Here is a 19,966-nt window from a genome sequence, read left to right as displayed (position 1 = left end):
CTTGCTGTCCTGCGCCGAGCATTTTGATAGTGGACACTTTATTACAGTGAGGGAACACTGGGACACCAACTGAAGACCAAAAAGGGGCTTTCCTCTTTGCCTAGTGGTACCCGGAAATAGCCTCCCAAGAGCACCCCCCTTTTTCTTGCCCACCCCTGACGAGCTGGCAGAAACCCAAATGATCAGAAGATGGTGAGAACCCAGGGAACCAGCACAGAGCAGTTTGACATTTAGACGAGTTACTCATTTGCGTGCAGCTGGAACAGACTAAGCGTCACTAGACACCAGGAACTTAGAAGGACATGGAACAGACCTGACTCAGGCCACAAACCCCCAAGGGTCCTGGACAGCCTTGAGGATAAAGTCTGAACTTAGTCAGCAGCCAATGAGCCCTAATCATTGGCTCTGCTTGCCCTTGAATCTGCTTATTTGGGGGGATGAGGAGGGAGGGGAAACCTCACCTGGCTGTGCTTAGGGCTTACTCCTGGATCTATGTTCAGGGATCACTCCTGGTGGTGCTTTGGGGTAACAGGGATTGAACCTGGGTCAACTGCATGCAAGGCGAGCGTTCCCTGCTATACTGTGGCTCTGGCCCTGGATTCTGCTCCTTTACTATGCCCTGTCTTCTGCACACCCTCCCCTCCCTGATAAACTTACCAGAAACTCCAGATACTGGCATGGGGAACTCAAATATGTGTCCCTGCCTGAGCCCAGCCCTGGCACAAAGCAGGTGTGCTGATCACTCGCAGACTTGGTGATATGTCCTGCAGCCTCATGGGGACAGCCTGTGCCCAGTGGAAGACTGTGGCCAGCCTTCAGTTGCTGCAGTTTGCAAAACTGCTTCCTGGCTGACAATTCAGATGGGTTTTTGCGGACTCCCCTGATCACACTTTTCTCACCCATCCTCTTCCTGAATACCACTGTTATGGGATTAAAGAACCATAGTATCCATGCTATGGCTCCACGGGCATCACGCAGAAGCATTGGGAGAGGAATTCTGTCAGAAGACCAGAGATCACCAATTCAATCCATGCAAACACCTCAGAGATGTCTAGAGAACCAGATGCAAGTAAGGCCCAAGGCATCAGTCAGGGGCAGGACAGTCCCTGTTCCTAGACAGAAGCGTCCCTAGTCACCACAAAGCCGGGAGATGCAGAGAAGCCGCTAAACAGTGTGAAACAGTCAGTGCCACAGAGAGGGTTTGGATGAGATGGGAGAAGCCAGGGCACAGCCCCAGGACCTCAGAACCGTGGCACCCTGGAGCGTGGGACCCTGCCACTCCACCCCTCGACATAGTGGACATGTGCTCCTCAGAACAGAGTCTGTGTGTGGTATTCCCCGAGAGACAGAGCAGTGCCCAACACCTGCAGTTTCAGAACTCAATGTGCTCATGGAGTTCCTGTCCAGGCATGCTCTCTTTCTTGTGTCCTCTCAGCCCCTCCCTTCAAGGATGGAGAGGGCAGCTGAGGTGCAGAAACTGCTCTTGTTAGGGGATAGTCCCAGGGCCACTGCTGGCAGGGCCCGATGTTGCACGTATCTACAGCTATCGTCTTGGTGTATAGCAGATTAGTCATGTAATAGACATTTGCTGGTCCAAAGGAATGAACTCTCTCTACTGAGTGACATATTCACTGGGTTAATTTGGGTAAAGTACAGTTTGAGATACAATTCACTTCAGAGCCCTGAGGAACCCGGTTGATAGATTGAGGAAGAAAGAGCTGCATTCAAACACTCTCTGTACAAAAATTGTAGCACTGTCGTAGCACTGTCGTCCAGTTGCTTGAGCGGGCACCAGTAACATCTCCATTGTGATACTTGTTGTTACTGTTTTTGGCATATCGAATACGCCACGGGGAGCTTGCCAGGCTCTGTCATGCAGGCAGGATACTCTTGGTAGCTTGCCGGGTTCTCCAAGAGGGATGGAGGAATTGAACCTGGGTCGACTGCATGCAAGGCAAACGCCCTACCCCCTGTGCTAAAAATTAAGCTCTGAAATGGGAAACAAGCAATTCTCAGAAGGACTGTACCCACCCCAAAATTCAGTTTTCTTACCAGCTTCAGCCAGGAAGTGCGTGAGTGAGAAGTCAAGTACTCAGTAGGAGATGCTGGGCTAACACCAGCTTGAGATCATTAAGGTTGAGTCAGAATCACCTGCGGTTGCATTGGGCATATTCTCAGACCAGTCCCCACCCAGAAGGACCATGGTGGTGTTCCTGATGACAAAGTGAGTCTCTGTGGTCATTGGCCAACTTCCTAAACTGTATTCAGGAGAAACCGTTATGATACTGATGGACCCATTCCCTTCAGCCCTCCCAGCATCATGTCCAATGATGAAGCTTATTTAGTGCCTCTGGGCAAATTCCAGTGTCACATATACAAATCTGTGCCTGGATTTTGATCCATGAGAGCTATGATATCCAGATGTTTCTGGATTTCCCCAATCTTTTCTAGAAAGCACAGGCCTTTTCTGAACCAGTTTGTCTGACTTTGTTAAAGTGGGTTTTACCACTTTCCCCATGAAGCCTATGCTACATGGGGACCCCATAAGCAAAAGGCTGCCCTCTGGGAACATCACACACAAGTATTCCCTTTAACACCATCTGAAGTGTCAATGACTTTAGAACTGGGAATCTCTGTACTTCCCTGATCCCACCTCGTTCCTGCCATACAGCAAAGCAGACAGATTTCAAGGACAGAAGGAACGCCATTTAGGGGTTTGGTTTGGGCCCCCCAGCAGTCCTTGGGTGCAGTCAGGGACTGTGACTGACATCACCTCAAGGTCCAACTGTCCATGAGGGCTAGCCACCTGGCCCGCAGCTATTGCCACTCTTACCTCCAGCTCTGAGCTCTGGGCTTTCCACGGGACTTGAGGTCCTCTCAGTCTGCTCGCTGATCCCAAAGGAGGGAGACAGACAGGGAAGGTTTCTTCCAAGCATGGAGATCCCAGAATTTCCTATCTGTGGTACTTAATTGGTTGCAGTGCATCCTGGACAGGCAGCCTGACCGGGTTCCAAGAAAGGAAACCAAAGCTCTGCCCCTGCCAAGGAATGGCATGGCCTGGGTAGGAGGAAGCTAACTGGAAGCACTTGCCATGAGTGTGCAGACATGATCTTCTCATAATTCTCAAAGGCTTGGGAAATTCAGCAGAACACTCAGCAGGTTCTAAATGGTCTGCCTCAAGTAGCTCCTTGTACGGACATGTCATCACAGGAGGCCAACAGAGTGGTCCTACCCAGGAAACCAAAACTTCCTCTGCCAGGGGCCTTCAGAGACAACTGTCTCCTGAGCTCAGTAGCAGAGGGGCAGATGGGGCATCCACCGCCCAGTGGCTTGGAAGCCATCAGGATTCTTCACATTAAAGTAAAAAGGAGAAAACGATGCTTATGATTTCTGAGAAGGGAAGCTGCCTGATTCTACTTTTTACAAAGAAAAGGCAGTTTACTGTGACAGAGTAAAAATGTTCAACTTCATGCATGTACATGTACATTTGGAGCCAACTGAAATGCAATGGGAATCTACAAACTATTTATTGGAAATGATTCTCTTGCCAAGTACACAGAATTCCCATGAAATATGGGAGGTTCCAGCAACAGTAAGAGGCTTGGTAATTCCAAAACCAAACTGAAACATCTTTTTAGAAAAGTGATAGCGTGCCATCTCCTCCTGCCCTCTCAGCAGGAAGCTGAAGTTTAGGGACAAAACTGTCAGTTTTCTATTTTAAAAAATCATAAGAAAAATTTGGAGGTTAGAAATTCTTATTTTTATGGCTTCCTCTTGTGTAGAGTAAAGGAGCAAGCATTGCTGAGCCTGCTCTTCATGCAGTTCACAGAAATAAAAGCATGAGCGCTGGCTGGAGTGATGATAATACAGCAGATAGGGCACTTGCCTTGCTTGGCACTGACCTGGTTGGATCCCAGGCAACTCAAAGGGTCCTCGCAGCCCTGCTAGGGTGATCTCTGAGCACTGAGCCAGGACTAAGGCCCAAGCACTGGCAGAAGTGCCCTCCTATATCCCTCAAAAAAGAGTCAGGCTGGCAGCTTTCTCCCCACCCCGTAGCCCTGCATGCCTTTCACTCATGCCTCTCACTCCGACTCATCTCTCATCCTTCCCCATCTGTGAGAAGCCTCAGTAGGCCCCAGGTGGTGTTTTCTAGCACCGCAGCTGAGATCCCATCTCACCCTTCCCCACTTGCATGCCTGTCCCGGCCACACCCCTTTGGGAGAGCCTCAAGGCCTCTCATGAGCGTGCAGTGCCCCTGCCACTCCAAATCCTGCAGCCAGTCAGGCGCTTCCCACCTGAATCCCAGGGCTCCAGACCCATTTCCTTTCTTCTGGCCACCCTGCACAATAACCTAAGGGCTGCCCTTGTCACTCCCCTCAGAGGAGAGCTTCACACACACACACACAACAAGGTAAGCTAGTCTTTCTCTGACCCCCTCCCACATTCTCCTCCCGTCTCACCTTCACCCACAATGCAGGATGCCCCCTCACTTCCAGCCAGCTGCAGGCCTGTGTCATGCTGGCTGGACCCACCAACTGCAGCCGTGCTTGGGTTTCCTGGCACAGTTTTCCCATGGCAAAGTCCATGAAGCCCAGAGCCCAATCCTCGGCACCTCCTTCTCTGGTATGGGCTGAGGGACTTGGGATCAGAAGGAAGGAAGGGATGGAGCCTACAACCCCCTAAAACCTGATGTGCCCCAGGATTGGGGACTGGAAGTCTGGAAAAGAAAATAAACATGATAGAAAACAAGGTCAAAGACCTGGGCTAACTTTCAAGGACTGCCAGAGAATTCCATTTTATTTGAATTTATTATGGTTTGGGTCATACCTGGGGGTACTCAGGGGTTACTACTTCTGGTTATTCCCGCAGGATTCACTCCTAGCCATGCCCAGGAACCATATGGGATGACAGGGATCAAACCTGGGTCAGCTGCATGCAAGCCTTTAAATGCCCTTTCTGCTGTACTACCGCCCCGGCCCCAGCAGATTCCACTTTAGTATTTGTGAAAACCCTCTGTCCGCCATACACAAGGCCAGAGAGACAGCTTCAGTGTCAGAACCCTGAAACTTGGCTGCGGAGGAGGGCACGAATGGAAATTTTTTTTAAAAAAACTAGTGTTCTGAGAAAACCCACAAACATCTTTGTTTTTGCCTACAGCAATTAAAACAACTATTCTGGGGTACCCAGGATCCCCAGAAAACAGGAGAAGCATTATTATACCTTTTCCTCATACTGAGTTTTTAAGGAAAGTCACTAGTTTCCATGAAAGCACCTCAGTTTCCTCTGTCTGCCCACAGCATCTTTAAATCACAGTGAACACCTGTGCCAGCCACACACACATAAAAGCTCACTACAGTAACCAAGATCACTTTAGCAATGAAGTTAAATATACAGGAGTAGAATGCAATGAAATACATATTTTGAACATGCACACTAAGTCTTTATCGTGAGCAACAACATTCATGTAGTCTTTTAAGGCTGAAAATTAACTGTCAAGTTGGAAACGGCTCATTTTGGAGCTGATTCATATGTTATATTCTATTGTGATATTCTATAAACCAGAAGCAGGGGACTTGCTAGAATGAGGTTTCTTATCCTCTCCACCACCGAGAAAAGATTTTCCCCTTACTAGGCCCTCAGAGTATTTTTCTGATACCTTGCCGGATGGACTGGAAGACTAGAATATTATTTGACAGGAAAGAGTTTTATTATTATCTGTTTCCTCTAAAAGTTTTATTTTATCACTAAGGTAGAAAAGTGAAATCCAGGAGAACCCTAACTTAAAATTGCTCCTAAGAGGATTAATCTGTCTCTTTAAGATCTACAGAAGTGGGGAAGAGAGGGGAATGCTCTTTGTATATAGCCATGAGCGCTTTTAAAAGCTTGAGCTAACAAGGAACTATGAAAGCTAATGCGGGTAAAGAGGGCACAAAATCTGAAACATTATCAAATTTCCAAGTGGAAAGTGCCCAGCAAGTGTCTCCACTGTGCCCTCCCCTAAAATGTGAGCGGGGAAATACATCTGGATGACAGGGGTGTTGCCCACTATTCTTTATAAACTGCATTTTTTAAAAAAAATTGAATAATGGTGGTGAGATACAGTTACAAAACTTTCATGTTTGAGTTTTAGTCATACAATGATCGAACACCCATCGCTCCAACAGGGCACATTCTCCACCACCAACGCCCCCAGTATTACCCCCCGCCACCCCGTGCTCCTAACCCTCCACCTGCCTCTGTGGTAGACAATTTCCCCTATACTCTCTCTCTTCTTCTCGGCATTATGGTTTGCAGTATACATAATTAGAGGCTATCCCGTTTGGTTCTTTATATACTTTCAGCACACATTTCCCATCCCAAACGGTCCCTCCAACTCTCATTGACTTAGTGATCCCTTCTCTATTCCAGCTGCCTTCTCCCCAGTTCATGAGACAGATTTCCAACTATGGAACAATATTCTTGCCCCTTGTGTCTACTGTTCTTGGGTGGCAGTCTCATATTATATTATTATAAGCAGGATTTTAAAATACATATTTCAATAAAAAATAAAATACCTAAGGCAGATGCTTGAAGGTGGTCGATCAGAGAGACACAGTGACAACAGTTGGTGGCGAATGCTGAGGAGGAAGGCTGGACTTGGGAAGGAGGGATGAGCACAAGGAGACCTCCCCCAATACCACACAGCATTTCCTACCTTCCCTATAGACAGACCCTTGGGACTGGAGAGATAGAACAGCGGGTAGGGCACTTGCCTTGCATGCAGGAGACTCCAGTTCAACCTCAGCATTCCATATGGTCTCCCGAGTACCACCAGGAGTAAATGCTGAGTGCAGAGCCAGGAGTAACCCCTGAGTATTGCCACATATGACCCCAAACCAAAAAACCTACAAACGCTCACTGGAATTGAACAAGGGTCAGAAGCAGACAGATTCACCTCTTTTCAAGAACATTCCAGCAGCCAGGGAACCCACTGACACCAACAATGCTGAGGTTTGGGGGACTCAAATGTTATTATCAATTACTTGGCACTGTGTCACTGCAGCTCCCGTTCCTGTGGAAAATTGCCTTGCAGTTTCCAAGAATGCTGTGGATTTGCATCCTCAACTGTCCCTCTATGTCACATCAGATACAAGACTGTCATTCTCTTGGGCAAAGTTCGACACTGTTTCTGCTTTTTGCTTTGGGAAAGAAAAGCCTGCTTTTGAATGCAGGTGTCCTTACCCTGGTGTGAGTCCGGATGTGCATCTTCAGCCCGTCATTTTTGCTGAACCCCTTTTCACAGTAAGGACACTGATAGGGGCGTTCACCTACAAGAGGAAAATGGAAGATGTCAGGCAGAGAGCACCTCTGGGCATGTACAATGGACTAATTAGGCTCTGACACTAAATGATACTGCACTCTTATTTTACCCTCTAAAAATATCTAGGAACAAATAAACATGTGGCAACTGTTACAGGATAATTTTAATAAATAAATACCCCTTTCCAAGGTGGATGTTCCACATCCCACCACAAAGTATCTGGGCCTGCTGGGACGATGCATAGGGCACCTTAGAAGAGAACAAGCCTAAGTCCCCCCATTATGTCAGGAGGAACCCAAGACCCTCAGCGTAGCTTTCTACACACCCCTTCCCACAGATGCCCAAATAAATCCTTGGTGTTCAGAGCCTGTTCCCTTTACATTGTGTATATTGAGGCATTCTGTCAGGTGGCAGTTCCATCTGAGGGTCTGAATTTAACAGGTTCGCTGACACTGTGTCTCAACAAACTGTTCTCTCTCAGGGTAATGTGCTCCAAAAGAATGTCATAAAATTGGGATGTGTCCCACAAAACTCTTGCTCATTAAACCAAGTAGCAGCCGGCCTCTGCTTTTTGATAGAACTGTTTTCTATCTAGAGCACAGGCAGCCCATGTGGTAAAGCAAGCAGAGACAGATACATCACTTAAACTGAAGTGACAAGAATGTGATGACAGTCAACCTCAGAGATGCGACACTAGGATGACTTAGAGATTCTATGTAAAGAGAAATAAGTTTGTTTTTGGAACTCAGCAGCTAAGGACCAGGCCAAGCTAAGGACCCAGCATGCAGAGGGGTTCTCTGGGATCACTCAAAGAGTAATGGCTGGAATCCAGAGAGACTCTGAAGCTGTCCTGTCATCAGATGCTGAACACAGAATAGACAAGCAATTCAAGACTAGTTTACTGTTTGTTAATAGATCTTTCTTTTATAGCATAGCCAGAATATGCATTTGTATACACACACACACATACCACATATATAAACATTTTTTGTTTGTTTTGTGTTTTGGGGCCACCCCCAGTTGTGTTCAGGGCTTATTCCTGGCAGTGTTCTGGAAACCATATGTGGTGTCAGGGATCAACCCTGGGTTCGCCACATGCAGAATAACTGCCTTAAGCCTCCTGTACTAACTCTCCAGGTTTAATATCTACTGTGCTGCAAATCTAGAGAATATTTGGAATATTTCTGGATGATTCATATTCTTCTTTTATTTTGCTAAAATAAAAGAAGTACCAATGTGCTACTGGGGGCTGGAGTGATAGCACAGTGGGTAGGGCATTTTCCTTGGAAGTACCAATGTGCTACTTGGGACTAGAGTGATAGCACAGTGTGTAGGGCATTTTCCTTGCACACGGCCGACCTGGGTTCAATTCCTCCACCCCCCTTGGAGAGCCCAGTAAGCTACCAAGAGTATCCCACCTGCAAAGCAGAGCCTGGCAAGCTCCCTGTGGTGTATTCAATATTCCAAAAACAGTAACAACAAGTCTCACAATAAAGACATTACTGGTATCCTCTTGAGCAAATCGATGAACAATGGGAGGACAATGCTACAGTGATACAGAACCAATGTTTAAATTTTGATTTACAGTTAAGATGAAAACTAACTTAAAACAATTTTTTAAAGCCAACCTACACAGAAATACTAAGGAAACTGAAACAGATCATGCCTATATATATTAACAATTTAAATTCTTGCAATCACACCATCACCTAGATTATTTGTATCTCTAGTTTACAACTGAGGAAAGTGGGACATAGGAAGCGTAATCTCCTCAAGATGACATACCTATTAAGTGAAGGGACAAGAAATCCTTAACCTTTTTAACTAAGTTCATGCCATCACACAGACCAGAAATCCTTTACCCTTTTAACTCTCCTGCTGTCACATAAATTAATAATATGGCTACTACTCTGTGTAAATTAGGTTAGACTTTCTAAACATATCGACAAAATCTGCTTCTTGCTACCAGAGCAGACATTAACCAGATCTTTCTGACTCGTAGATTCAGACATTCTTTGAGTTACTTTAGCTAATCAGAAAAAAGTAGGGGATAGGTGAGGAAAGTGTGCTTTGACTCAAAGAAGATCCCAAGTGAACACAAATACTGACAGAAATAAGCTGTGCCTTGAGAATTAAGTAAAAGTAACTACTTTTAGCCTTTAGGAGGGAAATGCAGTGTTGGAAAGTACCCCATCCTACAACCATGAGTTTTGCTATCCATACTTAGATTGAATGAGCAAAACAACATGAATAATATTCAAGTGTACAAAACAGAAAAATACTGTTCACTTGGGGAAAGAAAATAGATGAGTTCTTTGTATTGACTTTTTTTTTTTTTTTGCTTTTTGGGTCACACCCAGCGAAGCTCAGGGATTACTCCTAGTTCTGCACTCAGAAATTACTCCTGGCGGTGCTCAGGGGACCATATGGGATGCTGGGAATCGAACCTGGGTTGGCTGCGTGCAAGGCAAATGCCTTACCCGCTGTGCTATCGCTCCAGCCCCTGTATTGACTTTTTCAGATTAAGTTCTGAATAACCATTACACTCCACTCATTTTTTTTTGAAAAACATCAAGGAACAAATGAACATGGTGATAACTGTTTAAAAAAAATTCACGGTATTTTTGAGCATTCACAAACTGGATATTCCAAGAAACCAACACATCCATCCATTCAGCAGCTGTCTAATTAATGTCTGATCTTTGGAATGCAGTTATGAACAGATTCACAAAATTACTGCCTATATAATTTTACTAGCATGAGACAAAAAAGAAAACAATTTAAATGGGGTTTTATATAATAAAATTCTATGAATAAAATACATTTTGAAAGACAGATTTCTGTAATAAGAGTACTTTTATATAATTGCATCATTTCTAATACTAGAAGAACAAAATCTAACACTCTCATTACTATAAGTGGTTTAAACATTTCTAAAAGGAAAAATGTAATGTATTCATGTTAGACTTTAAATTTTTAATTACAAATGTTGAATTTGAGTTTATTATTTTATTCTCTCTTTATAAAATTTTTTTGTTTAAATATATCTATGTGAGTGAAAAAAATAACTTAGCTAAGGACACTAAGAAAGGTAAAATAATGAAATGGATGTAATTCCTGGATGCCAGGCTAACAGGGCAAGCACACTTTGGGGTGAACTCTTTATATTTAATTAGAAATTTTTTCACCTATGGGATTTCAAGTGAGTTCTGGGATCCTCACCACTGGCACACCTGATATGGAAGTACTTTACAAGTATTTGAAATATAACCTGCAAGTAAGGCAGTGTGAATATTTTATAAAAGGGCTAAAGAAAAGTGGTGATGTCCTTTCAGCAGCTAGCAACAATGAAAGGGAACATCTGCATAATACACAAACTGTCTTATAAGAGTTTAGCCTGGTCCCCAAACAAGCTACCTCATTATGACCAAAAAAAAAATCATTATGGAAGACTGTATGACTAAATTCCAATCACAAGCAACTTTATAACTGTGTATCTTACAGTAATTCAATTAATATATAATATAATATATATTATAATATATATGAAAGAAAAGAAAAACAAAACAAAAAATCATGATAACCATTCACTGGGAAGTATGGCTAAACTTTTGAAACATATTTTATTATATGCTTTTAGGATTATTAGTGATGGCATTTATATATTTTCAAAATGCAAGATCATTCAGAACCCACAGGCCTAACAAATGAAGGAATTAAGGATCTGTGGTCTACAGACACAATGGAATACTGGACAGCTATAAGAAAAGATAAAATCCTTCCATCTGCTACTACAGAGATAAAACTAGAGGAGATAAGTAAAATAAGGCAGAAGGAGAAAGTCAAATATTGGAGAATGTCACTCACATGTGGAGTTCTGAGAGGAAAAACAAGGAAACACAAATAGCAAAGTGAAAACATATTCTTGAACTCAATACAAGAAGGAAAGAATGGAAAGAGGGAGAAGGACATACAAAAGATATAAAGATACACAAAATGTAGGTGAAGGAAAGGAACATCAGGAGCACTGTAGGCCTCCCAAAAGGTTGAAGATACTAATTAAAACAGCAACTTAGAGTTCAGGTTCACTTGAATCTTCATGATAAAATGATCCTAAATCGATTCATCACTGAACATCCATCTATAGTTATGCGCTGAATCACTTCAAAGTACAATATCATGACAAAAAATTTCTTAAGGAAAAAAATCAGCCCTATGATTATGAACCTGAAGTTAATAAAGAAAAATCTTGTAAGCTGTGGTCCTTCTAAATTAACTATCTTAGTACTAGAACACATTCTTAGGAAATAAAAATGACTGCTTTATCAAAGAGCTCAGAGATAAAAGTTTGGTTCACAATAAAATAAAATAGACTGAATGTCACAGATTCAGTAATAATGACTACAATCAACACTGAAAATTGAAATGTGTGCAATAAAACTATACTGGCATATTTTGTTATGCATATTTTCCCATTATTATTAAAATGTGTAGTTTGTGCTTTGAAACAATTTTAAGGAAGTGGAAAAGCTTAGTTTATAATAATATACCTTTAGGAGATCTTGACGAAAAGATTTTGAAGGCATTTTCATGATTTAATCTTATATTTTATCAATACATTTTATTTATTTATTCATTTATTGCTTTTTGGGTCACACCTGGCGATGTACAGGGGTTACTCCTGGCTCTGCACCCAGGAATTACCCCGGCGGTGCTCAGGGGACCATATGGGATGCAGGGAATTGAACCTGGGTCAGCTGTGTGACCCTACCCACTGTGCTATTGCTCCAGCCCTTATCAATACATTTTAAAAACACTTGAAAGAACGCTCATATTAAAGTTATGAGGTAATTTCACATGAGATCCAATCATTTTCAATAAATTTGGATGGGTGTTTAAGTAATGTTTAATGAATTTTTGAGCCATAGTTTTGAATTTTACTTGAAATTTTTTAACAAAATTCAGTGCTGGAGACATCAACTTTCAAGCCTCAAAAGCATATATTTCATGAAAAATACTCTAAGATGATTCGCATGGTTAAGTTTTATACATGGAATTCTTTTAAAAATGTTACAAATATCCTGGGACTGGCTTTCTGTTTTTTTTTTTATTTTGCTTTTGAGGATTAAGAAATTGTTACAAAGCATCAAAGTGACACATTCTAAATGAAAAAGAAATCCTAAATTTCTTTTAGGGAACTGTGCAGGAACCAGTCATACTAGTTTCCATGCTAACCATTCCAGTCCCTGGCACTGACAGAGGTCTAATAAATCCAGCATACACCACAGAGAGAAGTGAAATGCTACACTGACAAATGTGGGGAGTTAAAGTTCATTCTTGGCACTTTTCTATGAATCCTAATACCTTTTTTTCTTCCTGTAGCAAAAAGAGCCAGGAAGCCCCTGGAGCTCAGTGAGTCCCCATGCTGCCCCTCTTGGAATACTCCCATTTGTCTAACCCTGCAGACTCACTTGATCTGGAGGTGCTAAGGCAGAGGGTTCTTTGCAAGGATGACCATGAAAAATGTGACACCAACATTTACTTCTTGGACACTAGATACTTAGGACACTCCTTAAAGTTTAAAGGGCTGGGGTGTGTGGAAAAAAAGTGTGTGTGTGTGTGTGTGTGTGTGTGTGTGTGTGTGTGTGTGTGTGTGTGTGTTGGGGAAGTACTATCCTGTAAAAGGGCAGTGCAGTGGAAAACAAATATTATCCATGGAAGAGATATTTTATTCTTAAACTTTGTTTGCTATGTGAATTAAAATAGATTTGTCTTTCAAATGCAAGGTTCAGCAGCATTACAAACAAGTTCAAAAGGAGTTCCTTTCTGGAAAACCAAACTTGTGATCCCCACCATTTCAATCCGGACCTCACTTGTGAAGAGATGCCAAGTCAAAGGAGATGAATTCCAGGGTGTTAGAGGCTCACTATAAAATAAACTCACCAGTCCCATTGACATCAGTTTAAGGGTTGAGGGTGACACAAATCTGCTTTCCTGATGCATGAAAAAGGCAGAAAATGCAGAATCAAAAGTACCAGAATACATGAACAGCAACAAAGTAGAATCAGCTGAGAGATGAAGATGACCTACTCCCTCCTCTGGAGCTCTGGCTCAGTCCACCAGGAGTGGGAATAATGCCCAGTCTACATCCTGTGTCCAGATGAGAGTGCTGACTGTAGCGAAGGCCCTGAGATGCCTGGGTCCAGCCAGGCAATGGCCACATCTTGAAGGTTCTAATATCAAGGACCATCTGATAACTTCCAACTTTCAAGGAAAATGGAAAGCAATGGCAATAAATAAATTACAGCCATTATTGATTGGGGTTTGCTGTGAGGATATCAGACTTGGGTAACATCCTGCAGCATTCTGGTGTGTGTCATGCCTTTTGGTGGTTTTATTACTAGCCCAGCAGTGGAGCTGGGGAGGGACCCAGCCCCGTGGGCCTGCAGTGACGAGCTTTCCTGTGAACATGGAGCCTCAGGACTACAGAGACATTAGCAGCAAGATATCCAGAATCTATTCTTAACAGATGCTGCAGATTCTTGGACAGACCAAAAGGTGCAATTTAAGGAGTGTAAGGACAGAGGGAGAAGTTGTTCTTGGTGGGGAAGTGGGAGCAAGGATGGAAGTGATCACGGCCGCAGGGGTTAACATCTCCCTGAGGGAGAACGCTAGAGTCTCTGGGGTTTCCAGTTTATAAAGGTACTGATTGTACTGATTAATAATTCTCTCTGAAAGTCACCCAGCAGATTAAAGCTGGTTGTAGGGACAACTGTTGCCAAGGTCACTTGGAGGTTGGAGAACCCTGGTCTATCCAGAGAGACAGAGGAGAGAAGAGGGGTGGGGGTGTGAGGGCAGAGAGGAAGAGGAAAAGAGGCAGGAGAACTGGAAAGGAGAGCTCCACACATAACATGCTGTAACAGATCAGGCTGCATTATGATTTCATTTGGTGACTGTAACACTATATTCCAAGACAAACTCCCCGACTCTCTGCTGGGCTTCTGAGCCCAGCCTACAATATTCCATACCCTGACATAAGCACTATAATTGCTTGCACTGAAAAACAAGGGCTTTTGATATTTTTGGAAAAGGAAAAAAGATAATTATATTGGCAGTGAGATCAAAATGATCACGCCTTTTGTTAGGAGTTATCTATGCAGGCAAATGATCCGAAATCCCAAGCGCAGAATCTGACTTCCAGAGGGGAAGGGGGCAACATGCATATTCCACTAGTGTGGATGGAGATCAGAAAAGTACTGGCATGTGAAATAAAGACTGAGGAGACTAAAGTCCTGGAGTTCAACTTTATTCTAGGAAAAACCTGAAGTTCTTGAAGTGAGCCAGAGCTGATTTCTTCCCCTGCAGAAATAAATCTCTGTATCTCTATGTTTGGCTATTCTGTTAACACTAAGGTCTGCAGGTAAAAGAACACTTGATTTGAGCCTATAAATTAGCAATGAACTTAACTTTTAGGCATAACTATTATTTTTAAAAAAGTCTTTATGTGTTTTAGATTTTCATTTGCTTATGATTACTGTAAGCATCTATTTTTGTTATAAATTACTGTCTTATTGCTGACTATAATTATAACCACTGTTTCCATGACTTCAAAGAAATTCTATAAATAATGAACAAATACATAGTAAGAGCATCAGAAAGAAAATTTGTGGTGAAAGTTCATATGTAACCTAATTATATTACACTTCATTGCTAAGCTGATCACAGGTATTTACCAGAAAAGTTAAGTATTTCTAAGACAGTGATTTATTACTACATTCAAATCGCGGTGAGCAAGCGAGCGTGGGCCAGAAGGGGCCGACACAGCCGGTATCTATCAACACAGAAAGTTGGTTGAAACTGTAGGCAAGTAATTAACCTTCTGGCCCACAGCTTTAAAACCCCCAAAAGCAGTTCCTAGAATTTCTTTCATAATTTATGAACAACTGATAGAATTTATGTCACCATCCATGAATTCCCTGGCAGAATTAACCCTGCTCTCGCTGACCCTGAGCAGCTATAAACCAACAGGAGAATGTGCTTTCCGATGCCAGTTGACCCGAGGAGTGCCATCTGCCACTCCTGCCATGAGCCCGGTGATGAATTACTGAGCTGCCAGCCCAGTCCAGACCCGTCCCCAACACCAACAATGACTGCGTCACACTGGGCACACACCCAAAGCTCGTGTGACAGCACACCTTCCTCAATGGCACACTCTCCTGGTTGCACAGCTTCTTGGAAAGGCACACTCTCCTGGAAAGACACACCCTTCTGGAAGCACTGGAAGGGTTTGCCCTCCTCGACAGCTCACTCTTCTGAAAGCACACCCTCTTGGGCTCACCACTTCTGGGATGGATTCTCTTTTTTAGGTCCTGGAGGTAATCTCCAGGCTGCTATGAAGGCTCAGAATTGCAAGACCCCGCTACAGACCCTGGGAAGAAAGGGATACTCTCCGAGGAAGGAGGAAACCCGCCCATGAAAGGTGGGCAGGAAAACTGGGTAGGACCAGAGCCACCTGGGCGGCCAGTGCACTGCAATGGATGAGGCCCACAGTGCTCAGTGCCTGGGTCTTCTCCATGCACACCAGTCTGGGGGGAATGATGAGCTTTTTTTGGGTGAGAAAACTCAGCTTCTAAGAAATTAGGCAACTTATTGCTTTGTGGGAAATGAGGAAATAGATGAAGTAGAATTTGAACACTGCAATCTGAGTCTGGGATCCATACCATGGTTATACATTAGGTCCACAACTAAAAAAGTGTTTGGGAGAATGGTTTTGTGGTGCGAATGCTGCTCCAGCTCAGTCAGACCAAAGAAAACAAACAACAGGCCTTCTAGCTTCTGGGTGGTGGAGATGATTATCCTCAAGTGGTTCAGATACCAACAAGATCATATTACCAGACCTTAGGGAAGGAATGCAATCATTCGATGGTAAGTAAAAGTAAGGGTTAAGTGGTAGGCTAAAGAATAAGCAATAGAAAAGCCAGTCAAACGAAATACTACGAAAGGTTTCTAAGCTCTAGTTTAGTTGTAGGTGAACACAGAAGTAATGCAACCTCAGCAAACTATTGTATTTTTACTGAGAATTTGTTTGGCTAATGGGTTTTCATTTTTAAAAGTTTCTTCTCCTTCTCCTTCTTTAAAATAAAGTGGTGCTCAGAAGCTGTTCCTGGCGAGTTCAGGGATCAAGATCAAACTTGGGTTGGTCGCATGCAAGGCAAGACCCTACCTACTGTGGTACCTCTTCAGCCGCACTAAAAGTTCTTTTTATTTTAAAAATAAAATCATCAAGGGAAACAGGTGTCCTGTGCACACTTGCCACCATGCTCTTGCTCCAATCATCTACTTTATGAAGAGTGTGCTTTATAAAGTAGGTATATGGTTGATAATTTTTTTAAAAATTCATGAAAAACCCACCATTTTGTGAGATTTCAACCTTGTAGTACAAAATGGGAATAACAGGAATAGATCAGGGAAGGGTAACAGACAAAGAAGATGAAGTAAAGCTACAACAGGATAGTTATTTAAGAATAAAATTGTCAAAACATAAAAGAATTAGAGTTTTTAAAAAATTAACAACAAAAAATAAAGCAGACACAAATATTAAGGTTTCTCCAAGCACTGGCAGGGAATAATCAACAGCTATGGTGCTCCATCCCATAGAATGACCATTAATCCTAGACAATGAGACCTGTTCTAATAAAATCTACATGATAAAATTGCCTTTAATGCAACCTGAACTAAAACTGGGTCACTATACAGAGAGGAAAGTGACCATGGAAGTGACATAGAAGATTCCAACTGGCAAGCTTGAAGGAAGAAACTCAAGTACTGGTTCCTTTTCATGAAGCAGTTTTGTTTGAATTTATCAAAAAAGAGACCTGACTTTCTAAATTACTGATGCCTGGAATACTATAAAACAAAGTGAAATCAACTCCTTCAACATAATGGGAAAACAAAGACTTCAAAGTCCACAGACATCTTGTTGCTTTGCAGTGTATTCAATCTTGCATCTACCCAGCTGAAAGCTCCAACTTCCAGTGAATCATCTTTTCCTAAGAGTAAAGAGTTAACTTGTCTGAATAGCTGACATCTCAGAAAACAAAAAAACAAAGAAACAGTGAAACAATCAGTAGCCACTCTATTCTTGGTAACCACACACTCTCAGTGGAAACCAATGTGAGTCTCTTAATTATGTCCTCAAGGAAAATAAAGTAAAAGTCCCTTTGTAAAGCCCTAACTCTTGAGCACAAGTGTTTTAAAAACACTGTTTGCAATAAAAGCAAAAAAAAAACAGGATAAATCACAAATTCTGACAGATAAGTTGTCTCAATTTGAAATGTGAGCCAAACTGAACTGGCATTTTTATTTTCCAAGGAATACCTATTTTTCACTTGAAACTAAATAACACCATGGCTATTGACCTTGAGTATATGATGAACATTTGGTTGTTGTTTTTTTTTTTTAATGAAATGACTGTCATTTTCAAACAGCTAGCATGAATAAAAGAATAGCATTTATAACAATTGCAAGAATTAGAGCAGTCAACAATAATTTAGGATTTGAGGAAACTTCTATCTGCTTCCACATGCCAAAGCTTCCAAATGATCTTCCCCAGGTGTAGGATAACATTGCTTTGTCCTTTCTCCCTTGCCACAGGAGCTTAGGTTTATCAGGTTACACCCATCACAGTGCTCCCGAGTCACTCCCATTCCTTCGTTTATCTGCACCCACTTCTATATACTCTCTTCTCCAACCACTTAATCAGCTTTTCCCCCTAATCAGACTCTGTTAATTTGTAAGGTCAGATCCTTCTAGGACACTGAACTTGTATTATAATTTAATATTGCCTTTCTCCTCTCCTTATGTCTTATGAATAGTTTACTTTAATGCAATGTCCTTTTTGTATAGATACAGGGAGATGGTTAATATTATGCTTTTGCTTTGTAACTTAGGATTTAATTGGTTTTGAATATTATTCACTCCTGGGCATCTGCTTTCTCGACTTAAGCCTCAGTTGCCCTTAGTTCCTAGCACTCCAGAAGCAAGGTACCGATGAGGGAATGAATGGACCCAGGGCAAGCGGTGAGCTACCCTGGCATCGACATGGGCCAGGCCAAAGTGTCACAATTCTTAACTATAAGTTAAGAGTTTGATCATAGACAAATGCTGTCATGATCAAAAGCAATGACGAGACTAGGACCCTGCTAGGGATAGGAAAGACTATCTGGCCTGAGCACTGTAGTCTGAGATCGAGATGGCCCTAGAAGAGCAATTCTCTAAGTTTAAGGTATTTCTTACTGTATCCATACAAAATGATTTATATTATGAATGCTTATATGTTTGTTGGACAAGGAGAGGAGAAACACACCCAGAGGATTTCGTTCTAGGGTGGGTCATCCTGCTGAGAGAGTATCTGTCCTAGAAGCAGCTTTCCCTGAGGGAAAGAATTCTACCCCTATTGATTGTGACCACACCTATATGTAATTGTTACCCCAACCCCTCATGCTTTGGGATTTAACTGTACTGTAAGAGTGAGCTGGGGGATCAGAATCCAAACTCAGAACAAGAGGAGAAAGGGAATCGGGTTCAGTTCAGTATCCAGATTCCAGAGTCAGAAGGAGGATGAAGGGGGATCGAGAAGGAGAATGAAGTAGCATGGGGGAGGGAGAGGCAGAGGACAGAGGCAGGAGTGGATAGAGAGAGGACTGGAATAAACTGCAACTGATATCAACCAGCCTGGCCCTCGTTCCTTCCTTCACCTGCCCATCGCCATCGACCTCCTCGGAGTAGGGGAATCGGTGTGAGACTACTGAATGAGGGCGGCGGGAGAGATAGAGCCGTCGCTGCTGTCTTTTTTGAGTTTACACACCAGGGAGATCAGTGATGACATTAGCACATGTGGGAGAGTTCAGAACCCAGTGGACCAGCATCTGTCCAGCTATCTGTGTGCGTTTTACAGAAACCCAGACCAGTAAGTAATCAGAAGTATAAGACATGTCAGTGGATTTTAGTGTAACAACACAGCAAAAGTTGACTGAGATGACTTTGATTCTTCATAATCACCAGCCTTCAAAATGACTTTGTAGTGCAATAACATATTAAGAAATATTTTAAATGGATTTTTTTAAACTCCCCCTTCCACTAACATGTCAGACTGAGATCAGATTTTCTGCTGATTCTGCACCAAATGAACATAAAGCAGATAACAAATAAGCGGATGTGAAAATCTCTTTCCTCTTGAACAGGTCATGGGAGAAAGTGTCAGAAATGTGAAACAATGTCTCCCCCTTCTCATCTAATTGTATTTCTAATTAGGAAGATGTAGATATCATCTGTGGAAAAAAATGGGTTGTATTATCATAGAATGTGCTTATTATTAAAAATTAATAAACATTCTCAGCTTTGGGGGCTGGAGCGATAGCATAGCAGTAGGGCGTTTGCCTTGTGCACAGCCATCTGGGTTCAATTCCTCCACCCCTCTCGGAGAGCCTGGCAAGCTTCTGAGAGTATCTTGCCCGCACGGCAAAGCCTGGCAAGCTATCCGTGATGTATTCAATATGCCTAACATAGTAACAACAAGTCTAACAATGGAGACGTTACTGGGCCCGCTCGAGCAAATCGATGAACAACAGGAGGACAGTGCTACAGTGCTCAGCTTTTAATTTCTGA

General features: G+C 42.7%; 1 protein-coding gene across 1 annotated transcript in view; it reads right to left on the bottom strand.

Moving 5' to 3' along the window:
* Window positions 1–19,966, bottom strand: part of PRDM5 (PR/SET domain 5) — a 192,342-nt gene that overhangs the window by 29,797 nt on the left and 142,579 nt on the right. The window contains exon 14 of the mRNA XM_056116900.1: window positions 7,222–7,307. Within this exon, the coding sequence (XP_055972875.1) occupies window positions 7,222–7,307 (86 nt within the window). The remainder of the gene's footprint in view (window positions 1–7,221; window positions 7,308–19,966) is intronic.

Source organism: Sorex fumeus, unplaced genomic scaffold (assembly GCF_029834395.1).
Source record: "Sorex fumeus unplaced genomic scaffold, SorFum_2.1 ptg000033l, whole genome shotgun sequence".
In the NCBI taxonomy this organism is placed as follows: domain Eukaryota; kingdom Metazoa; phylum Chordata; class Mammalia; order Eulipotyphla; family Soricidae; genus Sorex; species Sorex fumeus.
This window is presented reverse-complemented; position numbering and strand designations above follow the sequence as displayed.